Genomic DNA, 27,469 nt, shown 5'->3' with positions numbered 1-27,469 from the left:
AAATGTAAGGATCACATGGTTTCTTATGACGATTAACAATAAGAATGTTCTAGAGTTGGGAAACTTTAACCCCCTCAAATGAAATTCAGATGTAAACTTTCAAAACACCGATACACGTGTCTTTTTTTTTGTCTCCTCTATCAAAATTTATTGGTCGAACCTTGTAATTTTGGAAAAAATTTGATTTTAATCAAAGCCGTTCACATTACATTTGAGATAATTAAGTTGACAGTAAAAACAACAAACAAATTTACATTTCTTTAAAGCATTAAAAATGGAAAGAAATACTTTAATAAAGTTATCAGCAGGTTATTTTAAACTTATTAATGATGGAATTGTGAACATTGATGGCTTAACTAAGGTTGCTTATGAAAAAACCCTTCTTTCAAAATTTATTTATCGGCGGTACACCTGAAAGTTACGTTTATTGTGGCCATTTTGGGGTATGTTCAGATAATTCTATGTGATTAATTAAGTTTTACTTAAGTCAATTTGAAGTGATTAACAAATCATTTAAGCGTATGTATAATCATCTCGATTTTGATGGGATTAGAGCTTAATCACGGTTGAGATCATTAACTCTGCAAATGTCAACATGATATTATGCTCTTAAAGAATGATTTTGATTTTGTTTTTTCTATAAATCATTATAAAACTTAATTGAAATTTACTAATTAATACATATAAAGTCTAAAAACAATATTTCATAGTTGATAAATGATATTAATAGCATTTTTTGGAAGTAGTTAAAAGTTATTTCCAGCAAATTAATACAGCTAACAATTTATGCAAAATAAAACCACATTTGAATTTTTTTTTTTAAATTATTTATTATAAAAATTTAGTTTTTATTACTTAATCAGTACATTGCGTATAAAAAAGGAGAGTTTATATTTTTTACTTTTATTTTATCATTATGATTAATATTAAATTACTTTAAGTAAATAATTTAAATTATAATTAATTCATTTTTACTACTTTTTTTATTTGCAGCTTTTGTTTTTTCTATTTTAAAAAAAAAGTAATATAAAACTACAAACTAAATTGTTTTAAAAGCACCTTTTTGCTTTCGGTCTTGAATTACAAAATAATAAAATTATTTTGTTTTTCTACTTTATAAAAAAAAAAGTAAAATTACTAATGCTAAAAATTAAACTACAATAGAAATTAAAATAAATAGACTTTAAAATAAGTAATAGAGACAGCTATATAAAAAGTTATTCGAAAAACACAATAAAATATAAATTCCATAAAATATTTTGATACAAAATTATTTCTAAAAATTTAGCATTTTTCTTGTATTTTTCTTTAATAGAAAATTAACTTTTTATATGCGTTTTCATGATTAGTGGCCACATGGAAATGATAGAATAAATAAAGTTTTAAAAAAAAATATAAATAAATAAAATAAATATTTAAAATTAAGGAGGAAGTATAAAAAATTATGTTTAAACTAATTTTTATATAATACCTGCGTTAAGTGTGTGTTTTTTTCTTTAAATTATTTTTAAAAGAACACAATGCCAGGTTTTAAAAAAGCAATTTTGGTTATGCAAAAAAGGCATTACATTTAAATAGTTAAACGGTCAAGTTTTGGATTTTAAAATAAATTGTAAACCTTTTTTCATATTTAAATAAAATTGCTTTTAAAAGCGGGCATTGTTATAGAAAATTTGCAATAGTTTGATTGATTTTTTTTTTCTTTAACTAAAAAATCTAAATATTTTGTTTAAATTATTTTACTATTACTTTACTAGCGTATGTTTTTCTTGTTTTTTTTTTTAACTAAATATTAATTTTTTCATATTTTAAAAAAATAGTTTTTTTAATTAGTAAAAAAAGTCTCTTTTTTTCAAAATTTAATTCTTAATTTTAAGAAAGAAATTTTCCATATCAAATGTGTTTTTTTTTTCTTCCTTAAATCGTTTTTGTTTTAGTTTTTATATTCGTTATTTTTGTTTTCTGGTTTACTAAATTAATATTGTTGACCATAACGTCCAGTCATGCCACTGTCATAGAGTTTTCCTAATGTATCACTGGCTGAGGCTTGTTGCTGGTGGGCGGCATGATTGTGATGTGATGAACCGTAAACCATTGTGGGTGGGGCACCATAGTTGACTGAGGAGGGTGCAGAGTCTTGGTGGTACAAGTAACGTTCTTTCTTGGAGCGATTTTGCACTGTCTTCCAGATGGCAAACACTGACAATTGTGCCAATAAGAATACAGCACCAGCAATAATGAGACCTAAGAAAAGATAATGACAAGAATGGAAAATATTTTTTAATATTTTTTGAAAAATTGTTGAAAATGTTTATTATTTTTAAAAATTATTCTTTAAAATATCTAAAGCATTTTAATAGCTTTGTTTTGAATAATGGAATGGAAGTTATCCAAAATTGTTTTCCGTTCGAATTGTTATTAGTGTTGGAAAAGGGTTTTTATTTTTTTATGTCATAGATAGGCTTACTATTTCATAAATACCTATAGCTTTATATGAGAATTAGCTTAGTAAGAAATTATCATCTATTTTTAAGAATATCTATGAGTAGTGTTGGTAAACGTTTTCTTCAATTATGCAAGTTTTGTATATAAGGGGGATTTCATGTCAAGTGAACCAACTTTTGAAATCGATGTCTTCCGATCGGGATGAAATTTGCACCAAGGTTAGCTCTATTGGATAGTAACTCAGACACAATTTTTCAACAACATCGGTCGAGAACTCTCTGAGTTATAGGGGGTAAAATTTTGACAATTTGGTCAAACAGGGGTTTTTTCTTATCCATGTAACTTATTACCTATTGTTCTTAGCAAAATGTGTTCCAAATAGTATAGATAGCTATTTCTTCGATCTTTCGAAAAAAAATATTTAAAAAAAAAAATAAAAAATTTTTAATATTTTTTTTCCGAAATCAAAAACTTTTTTGACTTTTTTTTAAAATACGCTATTTTTTTTTATTTTTTTTTTTTTCTTAAAATAAAGTTTAGATATTTTCCTTGAACACCTACTTGGTCGCTTAGTGGGATGCGAGTGGGATATCTATCAAAATAAATATTTTGTAACTCAAAACATCAAATTTTTGACTTTTTTTGCAAAATCAAAAACTTTGTTGACTTTTTTTTTTCAAAATGGACCCTTTTTTAATCTTTTTTTTTAGGTCAAACAAAAGCTTAGATATTATCCTTGAAGACCCTTTTGGTCGCTTAGTGGGATGCGAGTGGGATATCTATCAAAATAAATATTTTTTAACTCAAGACTTACAATTTTTGACTTTTTTTTTTGCAAATACGATTTTTTTTCCAAATGGGCCCTTTTTTTAAAATTTTTTTTGTAGTCAAAAGAAAGCTTAGGTCCATTCCTTTAAGATATTTTTAGTCCCTTAGTGGGATGCGAGTAGGATATCTATCAAAATAAATATTTTGTAACGCAAGACATACAATTTTTTAATTTTTTTTTGCAAAATCAAAATTTTTTTCCAATATGGGCCCTTTTTTAATTTTTTTTTTTTGCTCAAAAGAAAGCCTAGGTCCATTCCTTTAAGATATTTTTAGTCCCTTAGTGGGATGCGAGTGGGATATCTATCAAAATAAATATTTTGTAACGCAAGACATACAATTTTTTAATTTTTTTTTGCAAAATCGAAATTTTTTCCAATATGGGACTTTTTTTTAAAAATTTTTTTTGCTCAAAAGAAAGCTTAGGTCTTTTCCTTTAAGACCTATTTTGTCACTTAGGAAGATGTGAGTAGGATATCTATTAAAATAAAAATGTTGTAACTCAAGACATTCAATTATTGACTTTTTTTTGCAAATTCGAATTTTTTTTCAAAATGGGCCCTTTTTTAAAAATTTTTTTTTAGTCAAAAGAAAGCTTAGGTCCATTCCTTTAAGATATTTTAGGTCCCTTAGTGGGATACGAGTGGGATATCTATCAAAATAAATATTTTGTAACTCAAGATCTACAATTTTTGATTTTTTGGCAAAATCAAAAACTTTTTTGACTTTTTTTTAAAATGGGCCCTTTTTGTAATTTTTTTTTTTGCTATAAAGAAAGCTTAGGCCTATTCCTTTAAGATGGTTTTGATCGCTTAGTGGGATGCGAGTGGGATATATATCAAAATAAATGTTTTGTAACTCAGGACATACAATTTTTGTGTTAAAACATTTATTTTGATAGATATCCCACTCGCATCCCACTAAGGGACTAAAAATATTTTAAAGGAATGGACCTAGGCTTTCTTTTGAGCAAAAAAAAAAATTAAAAAAGGGCCCATATTGGAAAAAAATTTTGATTTTGCAAAAAAAAATTAAAAAATTGTATGTCTTGCGTTACAAAATATTTATTTTGATAGATATCCTACTCGCATCCCACTAAGGGACTAAAAATATCTTAAAGGAATGGACCTAAGCTTTCTTTTGACTACAAAAAAAATTTTAAAAAAAGGGCCCATTTGGAAAAAAAATCGTATTTGCAAAAAAAAAAGTCAAAAATTGTAAGTCTTGAGTTAAAAAATATTTATTTTGATAGATATCCTACTCGCATCCCACTAAGCGACCAAAAGGGTCTTCAAGGATAATATCTAAGCTTTTGTTTGACCTAAAAAAAAAGATTAAAAAAGGGTCCATTTTGAAAAAAAAAAGTCAACAAAGTTTTTGATTTTGCAAAAAAAGTCAAAAATTTGATGTTTTGAGTTACAAAATATTTATTTTGATAGATATCCCACTCGCATCCCACTAAGCGACCAAGTAGGTGTTCAAGGAAAATATCTAAACTTTATTTTAAGAAAAAAAAAAAATAAAAAAAAATAGCGTATTTTAAAAAAAAGTCAAAAAAGTTTTTGATTTCGGAAAAAAAATATTAAAAATTTTTTATTTTTTTTTTTAAATATTTTTTTTCGAAAGATCGAAGAAATAGCTATCTATACTATTTGGGACACATTTTGCTAAGAACAATAGGTAATAAGTTACATGGATAAGAAAAAACCCCTGTTTGACCAAATTGTCAAAATTTTACCCCCTATAACTCAGAGAGTTCTCGACCGATGTTGTTGAAAAATTGTGTCTGAGTTACTATCCAATAGAGCTAACCTTGGTGCAAATTTCATCCCGATCGGAAGACATCGATTTCAAAAGTTGGTTCACTTGACATGAAATCCCCCATAAATAAAGAGATATCTTGATAATACTTTAAATTTTCATTTATTTTTGATATACAGAAGAATGTGTATTAATTTAAGGGTAAATTTTTTAATAGTGTTGTAAAATTTTTTCAATTGCCTGCTTTTATTAGACTATTTTTTAAAAATACTGCGAAATTTAATAATGTTCTGAATTAGAGATGGATTTTCTGTACTTTTTAGGTGTAAAAATTAGCAGTGTTGGTAAGTGTTTTTTTGTTATTTCTGAATTATCATTTAAATGTGGTTTTTATTTACTAATACCTTAAGCATTTTATCATTTAGGGTTAAGGTAACAATTTAAATTGTTTGTCAATGAAATTTATTAGTAGTGTTGGAAAACGTTTTTTTATATTTTATAATTTAGCTTGAGTTTTGGGTTTTTTTTGATAATACTTAAAAATTTTATTTATTTTTGAGCTAATCAATAATATCTGCTAAATTTTGTGTAAATTTATAAATAGTGTTGGAAGACGTTTTTTTTAATTTTATTTTTTTTTTTTAAATAAATTATGATTTTGTAATGAAGTGTTTGGTAAAATGTAGTTAAAAAAATAATTTTTGAAAAAAGAAAATAAATTATGTATATTTTAATAAAAATTAATTTCCAGTGTTGGAAAGCTTATTTTTTAATTAGGAATTTCTAGGCTAAAATTTGTTACTTTCTAAAAATACTAAGACATGTTTAGTTTTTCGAAGACTGTAAAGGATTTTAAACACATTTACATGTAAGAAAGTATGGTCGGTCAAGCCCGACCATATAATACCCTACACTAAGTAAAAGAGCAAAAACATTTTTCTTTTAAAATTTCAATAATTTATATTTTTGAGTTATTTTCGGAAGTGGGCCTTATATGGGGGCTATGACCAATTATGGACCGATCACCATGACATTAGGTCGTGTGATTTATGTCTATATGAAAGTTTACTGTGTTGAATTTTGTGAGTATACCAACATTTTTAAGCGATTTATGCACGTTAAAGTGATTTTCGGAAGCGGGTCTATATGGGAGCTATGACTAATTATGGACCGATCATAACAAAATTTGGTGACATGAATTTTGTGTATATAAAACTTATTTAAAGCGCAATTTGTGGAGATACATTTATAAATTAAACATTTATGACCGATAAAGTCCAATTTCGGAAGGACATTTGTATGGGGGCTAGGTGAAATAATGGACCAATTTCAGTCAGTTTCAATAGGCTTGGTCCTTGGGCTGAAAAAATAATACGTACCAAATTTGATCGAAATATCTTCAAAATTGCGACCTGTACTCTGCGCATAAGGTTTATATGGATAGCCAGCCAGCCAGACGGACCGACGGACATCGTTTAATCGACTCAGAAACAGTGTTTAAAAAGCTACGATAACTAATAAATTTTGAACTGTTGCTACAACTACTGCTTCAAAAAAGTGTATGTAACGGTAGCAGTAGCATTTGTCTTTTTTCGTTTTCTTGTTTTTTTAAAACTACTGCTACCTTCAAAATATAAAACTCTTAACAGAGCAGTAGTAATAAAACATGAATTGTAAATGGAGTAGTAGCATAAAAATACAAATCATTGCTACTCCTCTATATCGAGTTTTAATTTTTAAGGTAGCAGTAAAGTAGCAGTTGATGCAGCAGTTAAGGTAGCAATAAAAGTAGTCAAAAAAGAAAATCTTCAGTCATAACACCAAAATTGACAGAATTAAACACTGTGTGTTGTTTTTGTTTTGAGAGAGTTTGAAAGAATTATTCGTTTTTATTCGTCTCAGATGTTCGTGTTGCTAACAGAAATATCGTGTTTTCTGTGTGTATAACAAAAAAGCCGAACTTTTGTTTACAACACGACCAACTTACACAAATACACATTCACAACAACACATAATATACTTTTTTGGCTGAAGATTTTTATTTGTGACTTATTTTATTGCTACCTCAACTGCTACTTAGCTGCTACTTCAACTGCTACTTCACTGCTACTTCTTCTACTACCTCAACTGCTACTTCTATTACTACTAAATTTTAAAAGTAGCAGAATTAATAAAAAACTAATGACTGCTACATCAAAACTTTTTCGTTTTTAAGGTAGCAATAGAAAATAAATTACTCTGCTACTTTTAAATTTTTCTTTTATTAGTACTACTACAACTACTGCTACCAAAATGTGAAGGTAGCAGTAGTAGTAGTAATTATTGACTCCGAGTTTTTATTAATTTTTTAACTAGACTACTTGTGTTTTTTCGTTGCTACTGCTACTTGTAGTCTAGTTTTTTAAACACTGCTCAGAAAGTGATTCTAAGTCGATCTGTATACTTTAAGGTGGGTGTTAGACTTAGGCATTACAAACATCTGCACAAACGCATAATACCCTATCCACTATGGTGGTGTAGGGTATAAAAATAGCAGTGTTGGAAAATATTTTATGGTTCAATTCAAGATTATAACTTAAATATTACACTTGCTTGATAATACCTAAATATTTTTATTAATTAAGGTATTACAAACTATTTAGGCAAGTTTTTGAAAATATTTAAAAGTAGTGTTGGTTAACTTTTTTTAAATTTGCCTTGTTATTGTTTTAATGTAGTTTTATTTTTTTAATACTTAAAAATTTAATTTTTTTAAGATGCAAATGTATTAGCAGTGTTGGAAAACGATTTTTTTAATTTGGAAATTTTCATTATAAATTTAGTTTTTTTGGGAAATATTTTATGGTTTATTTCAAGTTTATGACTCAGATACTAGACTTGCTTGATAAAACCTAAATATTTTTATTAATTAAGGTGTTGTTGGATTTTTAAAAATATTTAAAAGTAGTGTTGGTTAACTTTTTTTTTAATTGCCTTGTTATTGTTTTAATGTAGTTTTATGTTGTTAATACTTAAAAATTTCATTTATTTAAGATGCAAGGAAAAATAAATGATACTTTTGAGATAAATTTTTTAGCAGTGTTGGAAAACGATTTTTTTTAATTTGGAAATTTTCATTATAAATTTATTTTTTTTTAAATAATATTTAACATATTTTGGTAGTGATGGCTTACAGCAATATAAAAATTAATTTTTGGTTGAATATATTAATAGTGTTGTAAAATGGTTTTTAATTTTTAAGCTATTAAATAGAAATTTGTCTGTATTTCTTTTGAGTTAACCAAAAAAATTTAGGGTGGTGAAAATGTATAATGTTGATGTCATTTTAAAACAAAAGACTTTAGACACATGTTTAAAAAAACCCAAAATGAAAAGGAATTTATTTTCAATTCAACAATTTCTGCATATAAATTAAAGTTTTTTTATCCACATTTCTTTCATGTTTCTTATATGAAAAACCTCATTGTTCTGTTTCCGTTTAAAGTTAAAACAAACAAATTTACCTAGTTTACCTTGACTATTGTTTTTTTCTAATGCAAGACAAGAGAAAGTGTTGATATTTGTTTATGGTCATGTTTTTCTTTTCAAACAGAAAAACATAGAACCTACCTACTCGTATTCAACAAAACAATTTAAAAAATTCCTATAATTTCCCTTTGAAAAAGAAATTTGTTTAATCGTCTTACAATTATCATCAAAATTACATTAATTCCAAACGGCTACAAGGTCTAGTATTTATGTAGAATGTTTGATGCTCTAAAACATTGTTAATGTTTGAATTACGTGGAAATCTTATTTTAAGATTTTAAATGTTAAATCGTTAAATAATGATAAGATTACCTACCACATGCATACCTCTTTACTGGGTATAGTAAGTTTAAATAAAGGAAAACTTTAAGCACAAGCCATATTTAAGTCAAAACAGACAGACAGTAAGACGGTCTAGAGAAAAGCAAATTTCAAGTGGGTTGATGAAATTTGTAATAGACCGCAATATAAATTTTTTGGATAATAACAATCATAATAAAAATAATAACTGAAGAAAAGAAGTGGCGCTTGAAGACATTTTAACAACTTTAGGAACTAGATTATTTATTCCCAGGAATTGTTTAGAAATCAAAAGAAGCCATGTGGGGTTAGAATAGGAAAACTATAAAATGTTATGTATAGAATAGTTGAAAAAGGTCTTAAATACCTTTTTTTTATTGGATAAAAGGAATAAAGAGGCTTTGAAAAATAGTTATAAGAAACCATATTTTCAAAAACTGAATTAATTGCTGAGGTGTTGCTAAAGTCTAGATAAATCTTTTTAATACAAACTCTTAAATATTTGTTAAAAATGTAAGTTACCTCCTTTTTTGACTCACATATGCAACTAAGATTGCTGGATTATTTCTAGAGTGTGTTTGTTTCTAACACAACAGGTGGTAAAGCCGTTGTTTATGGTTGCTTCATCCAGCTCTAAACTATTTCTTACAGGATTAAACAGACATTTAATACCTTATACAATACAATACAAGACAAACGAATATGTCCGCTTATCTCTCTGAGCATGTATGATGATGATTGCTGCTGCATCATGTTAGTGGCTTTCTTTGTATGGATTTGTTTTTTTTTTGGCAACATTTTTTTACCACAGTTGTGTGTCTGTTTTTATATACATAGATACGTGTTGTTGTTTTTTATGTCTTATCCATATTTTTTACATTTTTTATTTGGATGGTTGTGTCAAGCTTTGGAAAGAAAACATTTGTTTTATGGTTTGCACGATTAGCAACCGTAACACAACATATTGTATCATGTTCAAACTACTGAACTAGTGACCTGATCACGAACTCTCTCTCTTTTTCATTTTGTTGCCAAAAAAAATAAATACACTACAGAAATAAATAATTTGTATTTATTTTTTATATTTTACTCTAGCCATAAATTGTAAATTGAAATATTTTTAACTAGAAATCTATTAAAAGAAATTTCATCAAATCATCTTTAAAATTCAATGTTTTTGGGTCAGTTGTTTAGGTAAGGAAAACAATATTTGTAATATAAATCAAGGGTTAAGTGTTTTTATACAAAATCTAGTGAAAATTATTGAAACTACGGCAAATACATGATTAAATGTATAAAATATAAATATTGTCTCGTGTTTGTTAAGATGCAGGAATATATGCGAATATGTTTGTTAACATTTCTTAAGTAGTGCTGGAAAATAAGTTTTTTAATAATGAAATTTCAGAGCTTAGGTACAGTATTTTTTAATAATACTTTAAAATATATTGTATTTGAGACTTGAGGGCATTATTCCAACATTTTTTAAATAAAATTATTAGCAGTGTTGGAAAACATTTTTTTAAATTTTCAAATTTATGTCCTTAATGCCACTGTTTTGTATTAATACTTAAATTATGTGTCCATCTGAGTCCTAAAAAATAATCTTAGTTAGTTTTTAGCTAAATCTATTAGTAGTGTTGGAAAACGTTTTTTAATTGTTCAAGTATTTCACTAAAATACAATGTTTTTTTAATAATACTTCAAAATTTCTTTGAATTGTGTTGTTAGGAAGAAAGTTCTCTACTTCAGAGTTAAATTTCTTTACAGTGTTGTAAAATAATTATTGAATTTAAGGAATTTTTTGCAAAAATTTGGTGTTTTTCAACAGTACTAGCATTTTTGTTTATTTTTTAAATTTAACGGTTTTAAATTTATATGGTGTGATTTTTAGCGAAAACCTGTTGAGCTGTAATATCTAGTAAAAGTTGTATTTTATAGTAGTACTTACCATAACCATTGAGACAAGTGATAGCTTCTTCCGTAATGCCCGAGTAAATCTTTTCACGTGTTTCAGCAGAATTCAAGGCATTGGCATCTTCACGATTGAAACCAAATTTATCGGTGATCTGTATAGATTCAGTTAATAAAATTTTATCATCGGCTGGCTTTTGGCTAGCATCACGTTGCTGGCGATGCAAATGGGTAGAGGACAACAAGAATTCAGCTAAAATACACAAATATATAAACATTAACATTCTATAAAACAACAAAGAATATCCCATCCCTTCCCCCTTAAATAAACAAAAAAACCAACTTACCAGCATCTGTACCATTAACAATAGATCTCTTCTTGCGGCCATAGGAAACCAACGATTTCAAATCACCACTCACAGCATCTTCATTGTCGCACACAACTGGTTCACATCTGGGTATGCAAGGGGTAACCAAAGCACGGAATTGCACAACATCCGAAGAGGGGAATTTGAAGGCATCAAATTGAGAAACCAAATATTTACGATTCTGAGACATTTTCTGAACAGCACCCATAATATACTGATCGGTGGGACAACCATGAGCATCAATTAAGGTAATCTCAGCATTATCAGTACCATCCAAAGCAACCAATTCACGAACGAAAATTTCATAGGGACTGTTTTGATCGATGATCTCGAATCTCAAGGCCAAGGGATCACCAACTTCGGCAATACGTTTCATGTCGCTGCCATCGCGAGAAGTGATCTTCATGATTACATTGGGTGAGTCGATGATGATTTCTTCGCTCAACGAAGACTCAATTTCGCCGGTAACACCCAAATCAACATCATTGGAAACGGTTTTGTTGGTCAAATCAAATTGGCAGGATACAGCCAAACCCAAATCGGAGGAGGTCACAATCATATCATGATGTTGTATAACAATATCGTTCATATAACGGCCATAGGCAGATTGACGTACATTACATTCCAAATCATTGTAGCCCATGCGGAAATCGAATTCCAATGAGTTGTTTACATTAATCGCACAATGCTTGGGTGAGCCCTTGGCATAAACCTTGCCATCGAACAATTTGGAGGTACGAATCTTGGTAATCATTTCACCCGCTTTGCATTCAATCGAAACATTATAGCAAGAAGACAATTCATAAGTGGCAGCCTCTGCAACATCCAAATAGGGATCCAAGACATCGGTTAAAGTAGAGCGAGAGTGATGGGACAAACGGCATACCATATCACCAGTATCGTTGTAATCATAAGAATGACATCTATAAAAATATGAATTAAATATTAAAAAAATAAAGCATTTTAAATTAGTTTAAAGAGAGTTCCTACCTGTATGGTGAGTTCAAACACAATTCACGACATTCTTCAATAGAGTTGATATCTTGATACACTGAATCGACTGTCTTTAAGATTTTACCCGAAAGTCTCTTGAATTCACACAATTTACTGGGCTCTTCGGCACAATTGTTCTCCAAGTAGTCAGCACCATCGTAGGGTTCCACATTGTTGGAGCCAGACAAAGTAATACGATCCATATCAGATAATTCACACAAACCAGAATGATGATAATAATTGGCCGATCTGTATTGTTTTTGTAGGTTTCGGGGAGTAAAAATAAACAAAATTTTGTAACCACACACACACACACAAGATGAAAATTTTAAAGTTGAAAGGCAAAGCCAAGATGGATAGAATGAAGGGAAAGGAATAAAGAGAAAAAGTGAAGAGCAGAAAATTAGAGTTATATCCAGGCAAACAGAAATAAATAGCTATTAAAAGTTAGAAAAGTAATGAAAAGTTTCGAAAAATAGTTAACATCAAGACATGTTTATGTTCTGGTGTTGGTTAATTAGTGTTAGTAAAGCTTAATATTTATTATAGTGTTGAAAAGTATTAATTTCTTATGAGTTTTATACAGTGTTTAAAAACGTTAATTGTTATTATAATTAAGCTTTAAAAAAGCTTTAGCGGTGTTTTACATCTCAACAGAATGTTCATGAAAATGTTGTAAATTATGAAGGAAGGACGAATTTTAAACTCGTTCATAATATACAACAACTCTTTAGTATTTTCACTGATTTTTTTTCGTAAATAACATGTTTTTCCAATAATACTTATAAAATACATTTTCTTATGACTCTAAGGGCACTGCTACACGTTCAATATATATTGACCGCGATCCATTATTGCGATATTTATTGAACGTGTAGCATGCAGTATTGATGGATCGCGATCCAAATCGCAGAATAGCCTAATTTTGAGTGATCCATTACAATAGATCGCGATCCAAATATAACAATATCTATTGAACGTGTAGCAGTGCCCTAAGAAGAATTGTTTTGAAATTTTGTGAACAGTGTTGGAAAATGGTTTTCTAGTTTTTACAGTTTTTAGCTTAAATTCATGAATTTTTGCAATAATACTTTAAATTTTCAATAAGATTTGGCTTAAGAAAGTCGAGTAGTTATATTTTGCTAAAAAAATATTAATAGTGTTGGACAACGTTTTTTTATTTTTGTTGATATAAGAACTTAAATGTCATAATAAATGCCTTAAGCTATTGGTATTACTTGAATAATACATTTGGTAGAAATTTATGAAATTTTGTGAATAGTGTTGGAAAGTGGTTTTATGTTTTGCAGGTTTTTTTATTAAAAGCTTGACTATTCATACAAAATATTTAAAATATTACGTAGATTTAGCTAAAATTTAAGAGAAGTTAATTTTTGCTCAAGTGCAGTGTTATAAAATGTTTTTTTGGATTTTTTGATATTTTATGAGTTTTTATATATTTTGTAAGTTTCAAGCTTAAATCCATGGATTTTCATATAATATTTAAAGTGCATTATTACACCGTACGACACTCAATACTAGACACGAACCGGATGTTATACGTCTGAAACAATAAATTAAATGGAGAAAAACTACGTTTTCAGTTTTTCATTTCGTGATTCTGTTTCCTTTTAAAAGGACTTTAAATTTTCAGAGGAGTACATTTTTAAAAAAATGTTTTAAAATACTTCTGATCATTCTACTATATCAAATTTGGTGTCAAATGATCAAGAAGAGTTGTAAAATATTTCTATTATTTTTATTTTAGCCTGTAAGGATCAAGAGATGTCAAAAATGTCCTTTCAAGTTTTTATCCTTGAATATCCTTTTAGATTTCCAATAATTTTTTCTTAGAAAAATAGTGAGTTAAAGATCGAAATATTGAATACCACATGCCAAAATTTCATCCTTCTATCTTAACTACTTAAGTGTTAAAAAATATTTTAAATTTGAATTATTTGATTTTTTATTTTTGAATTTGGTTTGAATATGCTTATAATTAAGATAATTTATGAGAGCTTAACTATTTTCAAATAGGCCAATTGTATGGGGGCTACGATAAATAATGGTCTGATTCTAACCAAATTCAATAGCCTTTGTCCTTGGGGAAATATACAAGGTTTACATGGATGGACAGACAGACGGACGGACATCGTTTAGTCGACTCAGAAAGTGACCCTGAGCAGTGTTTAAAAAGCTACGATAACTAACAAATTTTTAACTGTTACTACAACTACTGCTTCAAAAAAGTGTATGTAGCAGTAGCATTTGTCTTTTTTCGTTTTCTTGTTTTTTTAAAACTACTGCTACCTTCAAAATATAAAACTCTTAACAGAGCAGTAGTAATAAAACATGAATTGTAAATGGAGTAGTAGCATAAAAATACAAATCATTGCTACTGCTCTATATCGAGTTTTAATTTTTAAGGTAGCAGTAAAGTAGCAGTTGATGCAGCATTTAAGGTAGCAATAAAAGTAGTCAAAAAAGAAAATCTTCAGTCATACCACCAAAATTGACAGAATTAAACACTGTGTGTTGTTTTTGTTTTGAGAGAGTTTGAAAGAATTATTCGTTTTTATTCGTCTCAGATGTTCGTGTTGCTAACAGAAAGATCGTGTTTTCTGTGTGTATAACAAAAAAGCCGAACTTTTGTTTACAACACGACCAACATACACAAATATACATTCACAACAACAACACATAATATAATTTTTTGGCTGAAGATTTTTATTTTTGACTTATTTTATTGCTACCTCAACTGCTACTTAGCTGCTACTTCAACTGCTACTTAACTGCTACTTCTTCTACTACCTCAACTGCTACTTCTATTACTACTAAATTTTAAAAGTAGCAGAATTAATAAAAAACTAATGACTGCTACATCCAAACTTTTTCTTTTTTAAGGTAGCAATAGAAAATAAATTACTCTGCTACTTTTAAATTTTTCTTTTATTAGTACTACTACAACTACTGCTACCAAAATGTGAAGGTAGCAGTAGTAGTAGTAATTATTGACTCCGAGTTTTTATTAATTTTTTAACTAGAATATATGTGTTTTTTCGTTGCTACTGCTACTTGTAGTCTAGTTTTTTAAACACTGATCCTGAGCAGATTGGTATACTTTAAGGTGGGTGTTGGGACAATATTTTTGTATGTTGCAAACAACAGGCCTAACCCATTATACCTCCCCAACTATGGTGGTGTAGTTTATAAACATGTACTTTTCTTAATAAAACTTTTTTGTATACTAATAAATTTTTTTTTTATATTTTAATTTGACCTTTATATATATATATATAAAGGATGAAATTTTGACATTTAGTATAGAATATTTGGGTCTTTAACGCATTATTTTTTTAAAAGGAATTTATTGGCAATCTTAAAGGATATTAAAGGATAAACATTTTAAAGGACATTTTTGACATCTTTTGATCCTTACAGGATAAAATAAAGATAATACAAAATATTTTACAAATCTTCTTGTTCTTTTGACATACAAGTTGTCATTGTTGGAATAACAGAAGTATTTTTAAATATTTTTTGAAAAATGTACTTCTTTGAAACTTTGAAATCCTTAAAAAAGGACGAAATTAAAAACTGAAAACACAGTTTTTCTCCATTAAATTTATAGTTTCAGACGTATATCATCCGGTTCGTGGCTAACGAATTTTTTATATCTTGGCTTAAGTGGCTTGTATTTTTTTAATACTAAGGAATTTTCTTTACTTAGGACTTAATGAAGATTTCTAGTTATTATTTGTGCAATTTTGTTAGTAGTGTTGGAAAGTGTATTTCAAAAAATTTAAGTTATTTTCCTTTAAAATTATAATTTTTTTAACAATACTTTGAAAATTTGCTTAGTATTGTTTTGAAAATAAATATGGGTAATTTGTTAGGTAAATGTAGAATTATTGTTAGAAAAAAATATTCAATTTGTTTGTTAACCTAGAGTTTTAAATAGTTTTTATATGATATGATAATTAGTGTTGATAAGTGATGATTGGTTTTTGTGTTTCTATGAGTGTGGGAAAGTTTAAAAAATATTTTGTTAATTTTGTGTAAATTTTTTAATAAATAATAATTCATAATCACCTTTTTTATGTTTCTATTCATAAATATATTCTTTTGTGTGTTTAAATAAATAATTTGCATAATGTGTGGTATTAACTATTTCTTTAAATAATATGATTTATATGTCTGTGTTAAATTTGTATATGTCTCAATGTTTAATCAAAATACTTAATCATATTCATGTCATATTTATTTGAATTTTTTCACTTTTTCATAAACCATTTCGATTTCTTTTAGTTTTTGTTTTGTTTTGCCTGTAAAACGCAACAAAGAACTGACATTTATTTATGCGAAAAAACTTACCTGCATGTAAATTCAGTTTCACCCAAGCACAATTCCAAGCAATCACGTCTTGAATACACATTCTGACTGGATTTAACATGTTCAACTAAACGATAGTTTTGTACACGATCAATGCACCAGGCTTTAGAGCAAGGACGTACACCCAAACAAGATTTCTGTGCGTAAATTGTAAAAACTGGGTACTGTGAACGTGAAAGTGATCCTAAAAATAGATGATAATAAAAAAAATAATAAAAAATTATTTCGCTTTTTTCTACGCATTTTTTTTTTATTATTCTATAACGGTTATTGGAGTAAATGTCTAGTTTAAGATTCTAGTTTTTTGTTATTTTTTTTATCTTTCAACATTTATGTTTTCGTTTTATTTTTTTTTTGGCTAAAAACCAGTGCCTGGCCTTTTTATTTCGTGAACGTGTGTGTAAGTTTTTAATGTTGAGCCTGCCTATAAAATTGCATATTTTAAACACGCACTTGTTGTTGCTTGGCAGTAAAAAATTAACAGGCGTTAAGAAATCAGACGAAGGCCAATATAATCTTTGTCGTTTTGTATATAGTATTTTTTTTTGTTGTTTTGTGGCACTAAAAAAGGCTTGTAGTGTGTAGAAACCAACAACAGCAGCTCCAACATTCAGCATTACAAGAGGCAACACTATGGCCTGCTGGTTTGGTTTTGGTTTTTTCTGTTAAGAATGAAGTTGTAAGAGAAGATATAAAAAATCAAGTTCAGTTTTAAATTTCAGTACATTTTTTTTAGGTTTGCATCTCAACTCTTTTGTTTTTTTTTAGCATATTTTTAGCCCTTATTCTTTAAAAATCTTGATTTTCTTTTAAAAGTCATTAAAAAGTTGTTGAGAATTGTTCTTTTCGAAATCCTATTTATATTTTTATTCAATCACATCCGCTCCATTGTGCTTATTTTTTAATGTTTTTATACTTTATGTGTTTTTGAGTTTTTATATTTTTTGTCGTGTTTTTTTTTCCTCTCTCTCTTTACAAAGTGCGTTAAGGCGTTGGCAAAATGATTTTGTGTTACTTGATTTCATTTTTATATGCGAATAAATGTTTGTCTACATACTATATTTTGCCAACCAAGACATTTAGCCGGGAAACCAGTTATTAAAAACAGGCCTATAGTTAGATTTTGTTTGTGGCTTTCTTTATATATATTTTATATGAGTATTTTTCCTTACAAACTTAACTTGGCCAAATGAACGCGTAAAGTTTTTATAATTTTTGTTTATATTTTCAATCACAAAATAACAAGGACAAGTTTATAAGACAAGCCCCCCATTTAAGACATGGCAGTTAATTTATCTGACAGCACTAGAATTTCGTGCAATAGGTCAGCATAAAAAATAAAATGTAAAATAAAAACTAAACTGCTAAGAAATCATATAAAACATTTTAAGTTAGCAGGATTTGCTCAACACAAATGTTTGTGTTTATGATTTTTTTTATTTTATTTTTTTGTTGCAACTTACCTGGTGTTTTATCCGCTGTGGTTTTGAATAGCACACATAAGCCGGTTTCATAATTAACAGCCGTACATGATTCATTTATCTGACAAGCCTCTAAGCAATCGGTCAACATAAGTGTACCAGGCAGTGTGTCAAGCAATTTTGATGGCGCCGATAATACATAACTGTAATGCATAAGGAAGAGCAGAAATGTAGGAAAATAAATTATAAAATATTTTATTTATTTATACTTTGTATTTGTTACATATTTTTTTCCATGAGATTTTGTAATAAGTTTTAAGTGTTTTTGCAGTGAAAAAAGATTTAATATATTTTTTAGAGGAAGTTTTCTAATAAAGATTTAACCATAATTTTATTGTATAGTAAGTGTTATAAAATGATTATAAAGACATTTACTAACTTATACCATAATTTAAATATATTATTAAACAATTTCAATAAATTATAATTCATCAGATAATAATAATCATGATTTTATTTGGGAGATTGACTTAAAAATGTGAGACCTGCAATAGATGGCGTAACTATTGAACGCGACTTTTGTTTTTAATATATTATATGTCATTATGTAGCCTAAATATCTGTCAACAATAAAAGTTTTTTTTTGCTTCGAAAATGTCAAATTTTGTACCAACAAAGCGTCACATGCAAGAAGTTTTGCTTTACTTCTTTAATTTGAAAAAAAGTGCAGGTGAAGCATACCGATTGCTCACCAAAGCAAATGGTGAGCAATCGGTACAGAAGTTGGCGGTACAGAAGTGGTGATTTTGACACGGAAGACAAATATTTCCCAGGCTAGCCAAAAAAAGTTTGAGGACCAAGAATTGGAGGCATTACTACATGAATTTTGCTGTCAAACTCAACAAGAGCTTGCAAAATCATTAGGAGCTAGTCAAGCAGCAAAATGTTTCAAAATGTTTGAGAGCAGCAGTATTAATCCTCAAGCTGGGAAATTGGTTGTCATACGAATTGAAGCTGAGAGACCTTGAAAGAAGATTTTACATGACTGAGATGATTCCCGAACGCTATAAAAGAAAATCATTATTGCACCGAGCCATTGCTTGCGATGAAAAATTAATTCATTGCAATAACCGGAACAGTAAGAGATCTTAAGTGAAGCACGGCCAATCAGCCGAATTGACACCAAAGCCAAATATCCATGGGGCTAAGGTAATTCTCTGTATTTGGTGGGAGCAAAAGGGTCCTATCTATTATGAGCTACTGAGATCTGTGAAGACCATCCCTATGATGGTCTGCTCAGGTCACTGAATCGTTTGAAGCGAGCATTGGCGGAAAAGTACCCAGAATATGCGGAAACACATGAAACCTAATATTCCATCATGACAACGTTCGGCCACATGTTGAAATACCTTCTAAAAAGTATTTATAATGAAGCGGTTGGGAAGTTTCACCTCACCCGTTTTATAGTCCAGATGTAGAACGTGATCGCTGGGATACGCTTCACTTTGTAACAGAGTATCCGATATTGGCTTGATTCGTTCTTGGCCTCAAAAGATGAGCAGTTCATTTGGCTCGAAATCCATATAATGCCAGAAAGATGGGAAAATGTCATAGCTAACAGTGGCCAATACTTTGAATAAATTTATATCGTACAGATTTTGCAAAATAAAAGCTAAATGTTTGAAAAAATCCTGCAAACCATTATGTACCTGCATTAGTACATAATACAAATACTCATCGACAGGAAAACCTTTAAAAAACGAGGTGGGAGAACTTATAACATCGAAATCTCAACAAGTTACACTATGGGAAATCTTTTACTCCGGTATGCTATCAACATCTACTGCTCAGTGTCAACCCATTTGCGGATGTGCTTCACATACACCAAATGGTGACATATCTACTGATTGCCCTGAAATAAGTGATATTAGCGAAGCGATAAGATCTCTCAAACCAAAAAAATCTCCTGGTTTGGATAATATCTCTCCAGAACTACTTACAGTCGACCGAATAACCAGTGAACGACTGCTGGAACCCATTATAAAAGCATTTTTGGCTCATGAATCTTTGCTTGCCGATTTGTCTGATGGAATCATCATAAATCTTCCCATAAAGGTGATTTAAACAAAATACTCTCGACAAAAATTCTCCCATCACTCAGAAATAAGCAAGCCGGCTTTCGCTCCGGAAAATCTTGTGTTGATCAAGTCTAAGGATTATCGTTGAACAATCAGTGGAATGTAGATCTCCATTGTACCTCGTGTTCATAGATTTTGAGAAGGCCTGTGACACACTCAACCATAATGTCATATGGAACTCGCTGGTATGCAAGAGTGTACTCGAAAAATTAACTCAGCTAATCAAAGCCCTGTACGAGAATGCCATCAGCCGTGTGTTACATTAGAAACAACTGAGCAGCAAGAAACAAGGCTGTGTTTTATCACCTCTTCTTTTTTAACTGCGTCCTCGATATTGTGATTCAGAAGGCAACAAGCCATCAGAGGAGAGGTATTGTATGGGGTTTACAAGGACGATTGGAGGACTTGGATTATGCCGATCACATATGTCTACTGAGCCACTCATTTTTAGAGATGCAGTCCAAAGTGTCCACCATCAGTGAGATCGCAAAACTGGTAGCGCTGAAAATATACCCAAAACAAAATCGCTCCGGATCAATTGTAATACAGATCGACGTTTCTTCGTATTCGAACATGGCACCACGTGATACACAATGTCTTCAAGTGTTTCTTAACAAATGCCTCCGAAAGATCTTACGGATTTTCTGGCCAGCTCATACCTGGAATAAACAATTAATAACAGAGCTTTCGTTTCAAATTCCGCACATTAATTGCTCTATTATACAACACTCTTAAAGACTTTTCAAAAATTTTCTCACATTCTAATTTCTATTAATGACTCCTTAGCTTAAAACAACAATTTTTATCATTTTTAAAAACCCACATATTGCAATCTGATATAAAATAATAAATTTCTCTCTATTAAAACATATCTGCACAATTTAACGCCTTAACAGTTCTACAGAAACAAAAAACAAAACTTAATTTCCTACAACCATATACATGGTCACAAAATAAATTACACTTTCAATCTTGATAAAACCAATTTTAAGAAAAAATTAAAACTAAAATATCATAACGTATCAATAAAACAAGATTAAAAAAAAGTATTCGCACTTTAACAACAAGTAAAACAATACACGTAGTTAACACATTTGGATTTTTTTGCTGGCTTTTATAATGTTTTTGAATGAAAACGAAAGTTCAGTGACTACGTTTTTATAATGATGATGAAGGTTTAATAACAATTATATGATGGCAAGATGAGTCTATGAAAAAATGTATGTAACAATACAGCTCTTGACTCATGACTTTGCCATGACTAAGCAAAAGAATTTGTTAAACGATGTGAGATATAAGTGAGCAACAATTTAGGAAATAACATATGTATTTTTATGTTTCCATAGTTAAACAATAAAATAGAAAATAAAGCTATCAAATATTGTTTAACAAATTAACATTAAATTAACATATTAATATGAACACAATAAAAACACACCACGTATTTTTAACAATTTTGGTTAGATAAAAAAAAGCAAAAGTTAATTTCATGAGTAACCGTTACAATTTAGCATCCAAAATTGTAGTAAAGAAATTTGCATTATTTTAAACAATTTAAGAGTGAATGTTTTGTATATAAAAAATTTTATTATCAATTAAATGAGAGTTGCAGCTTTTGCCAAATGTTTCTAAATATTATATAAATGTCATTGTTTGGATGCTATAAAAGAATTTCACTTTTTATTTGTTTGATAAACAAAAGACTTTAGCATCAAATCAAATGAAAGCCAGTTATTAATGAAAACATGTTTATGGTTTATTATCGAATACAGTTAAATTATATCTTTGAATCAGAAAACAAAAATTTTAGGGAAATTTTGATAAATAGTTAGTTGTTAGAAGCTAAAAAGGATATGAAATTTGTTAAAAGTTTATGCGTTATATAATATTGATATTGCGGTTTGTAGAAATTTAAAAGATAAATCTAAAAAACAAACTAGATTTGTTACAACCCATTATAATTATGTTATAATGAATTATAACATATTAGGAACGTGTTAAATCATGATAGTGCCATAATGCATTTCCTTTCATTATAATAAATTATTATAATTATAACAAATTACAATTATATACTAATAGTTATTTTACTTATAACATTATATTGATATCGTAGACTATTATAAAGAATTATAATTGTAAAATAATGATATTTAACTCTTTCCGGTTTAGTGGTTACTTTTCTAACCACCTTTTCCAGAGTCTTTAAACAATTTTAGTGACATCTATTGGCATTTTGCTCTATTGACAGAGTGTTTATTGTTCATAAAATTCAGTGTTACTTTGTTATTTAGTGTTTGTTTGGTTGGCTTGTGCTAACAAAGTAATATTTTATACTATATTCTTTTATAAATCACATGGTGGTTAGATTACTAACCACTCTGACTGAAATAGGTTTTATATATAGCGTTTCTCTACAGAATATATATTATTTTGTAAGGATGCTGCTTGTACTAAATGAACATTAAATTGAAGATATTTTGTTCGAAGTTATACATTCGGATTCGAATGTGTTTGCAGTCTTGAACCCGACGAAGAAGAGAATTATTAGGAGCAAGTCATTCTGATGATGGTACTTTCCACATCTGTTAGTGACTTATCTACCCAAACTACTCTGGCGGAACTTGTCAATTTTAAGAACCGGTTTTGGTTTTTAATAACTTATATGTCATTTTGTAGCTATTGAACATTATAGTGTAAACCACAAAGTTTTTTTTGCTTCGAAAATGTCGTATTTTTTTACTTCTCGCTTTCAACGTGCGAGAGATGGTTTGTGCGGATCAGAAGTGGGGATTTTGACACGGCAGATAAAGATCGCAAAGGTCAGCCAAAAAAGCTTGAAGACCAGGAATTGGATGGCATTGCTCCATCTGTTTTTATGGGAGGTGTAACTATTAAGGAATCAGAAGCTGTTGATGTTCTGGGCATGAGTATTCAGTGCGATGTCCGCACTGAGTGTCGAAAGAAGCATTCAAGTGCCTTGGTTTTCTAAATCAGTGTAAGAAATACTTCACTCCATCTGATCTCCTTACTATTTACACCACTTATATCCGACCTAAAATGGAATACAACTCTCATGTGTGGGCTGGTGCTTCGAAGTCTATTTTAAAGTTACTCGACCACGTACAGAAGGGGGCAAAGATTCTTATCCAGCTCTATTGACTCACTGTAACATCGTCACAATGTGGGTTGTGTTTCACTGTTATATCGATACTACAATGGTATGTGCTCTGCTGAAATTGGGGAACTTGTTCCCGAAATCGCTCTTCGGCAAGGGCACATCAATTCGTTGTCGACTGGACAGTGGATCGCACAACACATTACAGGGAAAAATCGTTCTTTAGTCATACTGTCCGTATGTAGAATAAGCTTCCTCCTGAAGTCTTTCCAGTCACTTTCAAAATTGGAAAATTGAAATCATATGTTCACAAACACTACTCCCTCTATTCTCCCTTCCATAACCTATTTTCCTAGTTCCAACACAATAGTTAGGATGAGTATTAGTCATCCCCTGAGTGCTGGTCTAAGAGAAAAAAATAAAAAAATCAAGCAGCAATTTCAAAACATTTGCAAGCAGCAGGATTCATCCAAAAGCAGGGAAATTGGGTACCATACGAATTTAAGCCGAGTGATATTGAAAGACGATTTTGCATGTTCCAAATGAAAAATCACTTTTGCATCAAATCATTACTTGTGATGAAAAATGGATCCATTGCAATGACCTGAAGCGTAAGTGATCGTATGTGAAACCCTACCAACCAGCTGAATCGACGCAAAAGCAAAATATTCATGGCGCTAAGGTAATTCTCTGTACTTATTGAGGGCGAATGGGTCCTATGTATTATGAGCTGCTGAAATCTGACTAGACCAGGCAACCTGTATTAAAAGTATTGGCTGAAAAACGCCCAAAATGTCAGACATGAAACCATAATATTCCATCATGACAAAAGTATTTAGAATGAAGTGGTTGGGAAGTTTTGCCGCTCCCGACTACTACATTGTTTCAATTGATGCAGAAGGCTCTCTCTGGTTTACGTTTCACTTTGGAACAGTGTATTTTTGACTTGATTCGTTCTTGGCCTCAAAAGATGGAAAGTTTTTTTGGCTGAGAATCCATATGTTCCCAGAAAGATGGGAAAAGTTCATTGATATTGTACAAATGTTTGAAAACAAAAGCTAAATAAACATTTGAAAAAAAAATCTCGCAAATCAATTTGAAGTTATTTCGATCAAATTTGGAGCATATAATTTTTTCGGCCCAAGAACCAAGCCTATTGAAGTTCGCTGAAATCGGTCCATCATTTCACCTAAGCCCCAGACAATGTCCTCCAGAAATTGGACTTTATCGGTCATAAATGTTTAATTTATATATGTATCCACACAAATTTCGCTCCAAATGAGTTTTATTTATACGAAATAATTAGTCATAGCTCCAATATCACCTTAACGTGCATAAATCTCTTAAAAATGTTGGCAAACACACAAAATTCAACATAAATAACTTTCATAAAGACGTAAATCACACGTCTTAATTTCATGTTGATCGGTCCATAATTGGTCATAGCTCCCATATAAGACCCACTTCCGAAAATCAGTCACGAATATAAATTATTGATATTTTAAAGGAAACATGTTTTTGCTCATTTAATAAGTGTAGGGTATTATATGGTCGGGCTTGACCGACCATACTTTCTTACTTGTTTTTATCTCGATCAATCTTACATATTACACAGATGTGATTGAAACAATTATAAAATGTTGCCTAAAAGGAAGTTAGAGTGTGTCATCCATTGCTTTTAATATTTCTATAAATCACTCTAAGGTTTTTGAATAGAACTACTAAGTTATTTTCTTTAACTATAATAAATGAATTAACAGTTTTCTTTAAACTATCTTGTCTCTTATTTGTTATGCCAATAAAATGTGCATATATATACAAATTATCTTTCTGCTCCCATTTATTTAACATAGTTTTTTTATTATTATTTGCCAACCACATCAATTTGACTCAATTTTATAATTAATTACATCACTTACCCCGTTATAATTTCAAAACCAATCATATCCGGATCACATTCCTCTTCAATCATACCAGCACCATTATCGCCGCCTTCAAAATCCGATGGCATTTCAGTCTTTGACTCTTGTTGCAATTGCTCTGGTTGTTGTACATTTCCGTTCGCTTGATTAGCGGCAGCAGCAGCGGCCACAGCCACATCCAATGGTTTTGGCAATTCACTGTCATTCATAACATTTCCTGTTAGATCAGCTTCCTCAACACTAACATTCTCCTGTTTAATGATCGGTGCTGGTGTAGTCGTAGACGTTGTTGTTGTTGAGGTGGCCTGTTGCTGTTGGGCTGCTGAGCTGACGGCTGCTTGTTGTGGTGAAGGTGTTACATTTGTGCGGGGAAATGTTTTGGCCGGCTTGACGGGACGTTTTGTTTTGCGGGCAGCTGACGCTGAGCTGATCACTAAGAAAAGCATTAAATATACTAGACTTTTGCGTAAGAACATGTTGGCTAGCTGTTTTTTTTTTTAGTTTTTTCTAGTTAACACAAAAATGTCTGCAAGGAAAGAAAGAAAAAAAAAATGGTATTTATTAGTTTAATTTGTTTATGAGTTTATATAATGGTTGTTGTTATAATTTTTATGAGCGAATTAAAATAGTATCATTAGGTTTTATTACTTTTTAAAAAGTCTGTAAATGTAATTAGGTAATTATGATATTATGATTTTATTTTATAAAATTTGTAGTGGTTTGTTAAGGGTTTTATAGTAGTGAAACTGAATGATGTAACTAATTTGTTATTTAATGTGATTTGATATTTTACAAAATAGTTTAACAAGTTCTGGGAAAATAATTTAAGGATTTATGTGCATTAGTGTAAGCTTAGATTTGTTATAACAAAATTACATTTGCATTTTTCACCAGTTTTCTAGAAAATTATTAATTTTTGCTAAACCTTCGCACTTCAACCCTAATTTCTTTAAAGAAAATTTTACTTCTGAGTATTTTTACCCAGAACCTGACATCATGGGAGGTGACTCCCCTCCTGTTTATGTCCTTTTCATTTTTTGTTAAACTTCATGTCGTGATATGAAATTGATTCGTCTAAAGTTTGAAGACATTCACAATTGTAGTCCTACTCCAGATATTCGAAAAAGATAGGTGCCCCGCCTACTAATCCCATCCTGACCATTTTCAGCCAAACTCCTTACAGTGATAAGAAATTGATTCATACAAAGTTTAGATACACAGAAAAAACTATTTCTTAAATCGTGTCAATTCAAATATTTGTCACATATTGAACTGGTTTCAATTATTTCATAATTAAATCAAGTATTCATTTGCTCAAAAAAAAAAATTTCTCCAGTATTAGAAGAAAACTAATTGCTTTGTATGGGAAGTGCCACGCCCCCTGTTCGGATCCGTCCCAGCTTTGGTTTGACTTCATGTAGTGATAAGAAATTGATGCGTATAAAGTTTAAAGACTGTCACAAATATATTTGTGCAGATATTCTATAATAACTGTTTCCTTTGTATAGTAAGTGCCACGCCCACTTAAAATTTCAAAATAAAAAGTAGCCTCCTTCCAAATATAGAGGAGAATACAGTATCGGTCTAGTGTTTTGCTTTACTTCTTCAATTTTAAAAATAGTACCGCTGAATCACACCGATTGCGCATGAGAGATGGTTTGTTGGGTTCTGAAGTGGTGATTTTGACACGAAAGACAAATATCTCAAGAATTGGAGACATTACTCCATGAAGATTGTTGTAAAACTCAACAAGAGCCTGGAAAATCATTGGAAGCTGTTCAAGCAGCAATTTCAAAACATTTGCAAGCAGCGGGATTCATCCAAAAGCAGGAAAATTGGGTACCATACGAATTGAAGACGATAGATATTGAAAGATGATTTTGCATGTCCGAAATGATGTTTGAACGTTATAAAATAAAATCATTTTTGCACCGAATTATTACATTACGATAACTCGAAGAGTAAGAGATCGTACGTGAAGCTCGGCCAACCAGCAGAATCGACACCAAAGTCAAAAAACCAAGGCGCTAATGTAATTCTCTGCATTTGGTAGAAGCAATAGGGTCCTATCTATTATGAGCTGCTAAAATATGACCAGACCTTAACAGGCAACCTGTATCGAATGCAATTGATATGTTTGAAGCTAGCATTGACCGATAAACTCCAAGAATATGTGGCCAGATAAGAAACCGTAATATTCCATTATGACAGCACTCGGAAAAATGTTGCAATTCCTGTTCAGATCTGTTTAGAGTGAGGTGTTTGGGAAGTTTTGCCTCACCCGCTTTATAATCCACACCTTGGCCCGTCCGACTACTTTTTGCTTCTAAAAAGTAGAACT

General features: G+C 30.0%; 1 protein-coding gene across 1 annotated transcript; it reads right to left on the bottom strand.

Annotated features, from left to right (window-relative positions):
- Nucleotides 1-1,924: 1,924 nt before the first annotated feature.
- nyo (nyobe) lies at nt 1,925-25,616 on the bottom strand. The gene is made up of 7 exons (XM_065499163.1): nt 25,126-25,616; nt 17,993-18,153; nt 16,512-16,713; nt 12,135-12,386; nt 11,124-12,067; nt 10,814-11,029; nt 1,925-2,244 (listed from the first exon to the last, which is right to left on the bottom strand). Exons 1-7 carry the CDS (start codon nt 25,602-25,604, stop codon nt 1,976-1,978), a joined length of 2,523 nt encoding a protein of 840 aa, XP_065355235.1. The 5' UTR covers nt 25,605-25,616; the 3' UTR covers nt 1,925-1,975.
- Between the last annotated feature and the right edge of the window lie 1,853 nt (nt 25,617-27,469).

The sequence above is a fragment of the Calliphora vicina genome, chromosome 1, assembly GCF_958450345.1.
Source record: "Calliphora vicina chromosome 1, idCalVici1.1, whole genome shotgun sequence".
NCBI lineage: Eukaryota > Metazoa > Arthropoda > Insecta > Diptera > Calliphoridae > Calliphora > Calliphora vicina.
Note: the sequence above shows the minus strand (reverse complement) of the source record. Positions and strands in the feature narration are given on the sequence as shown.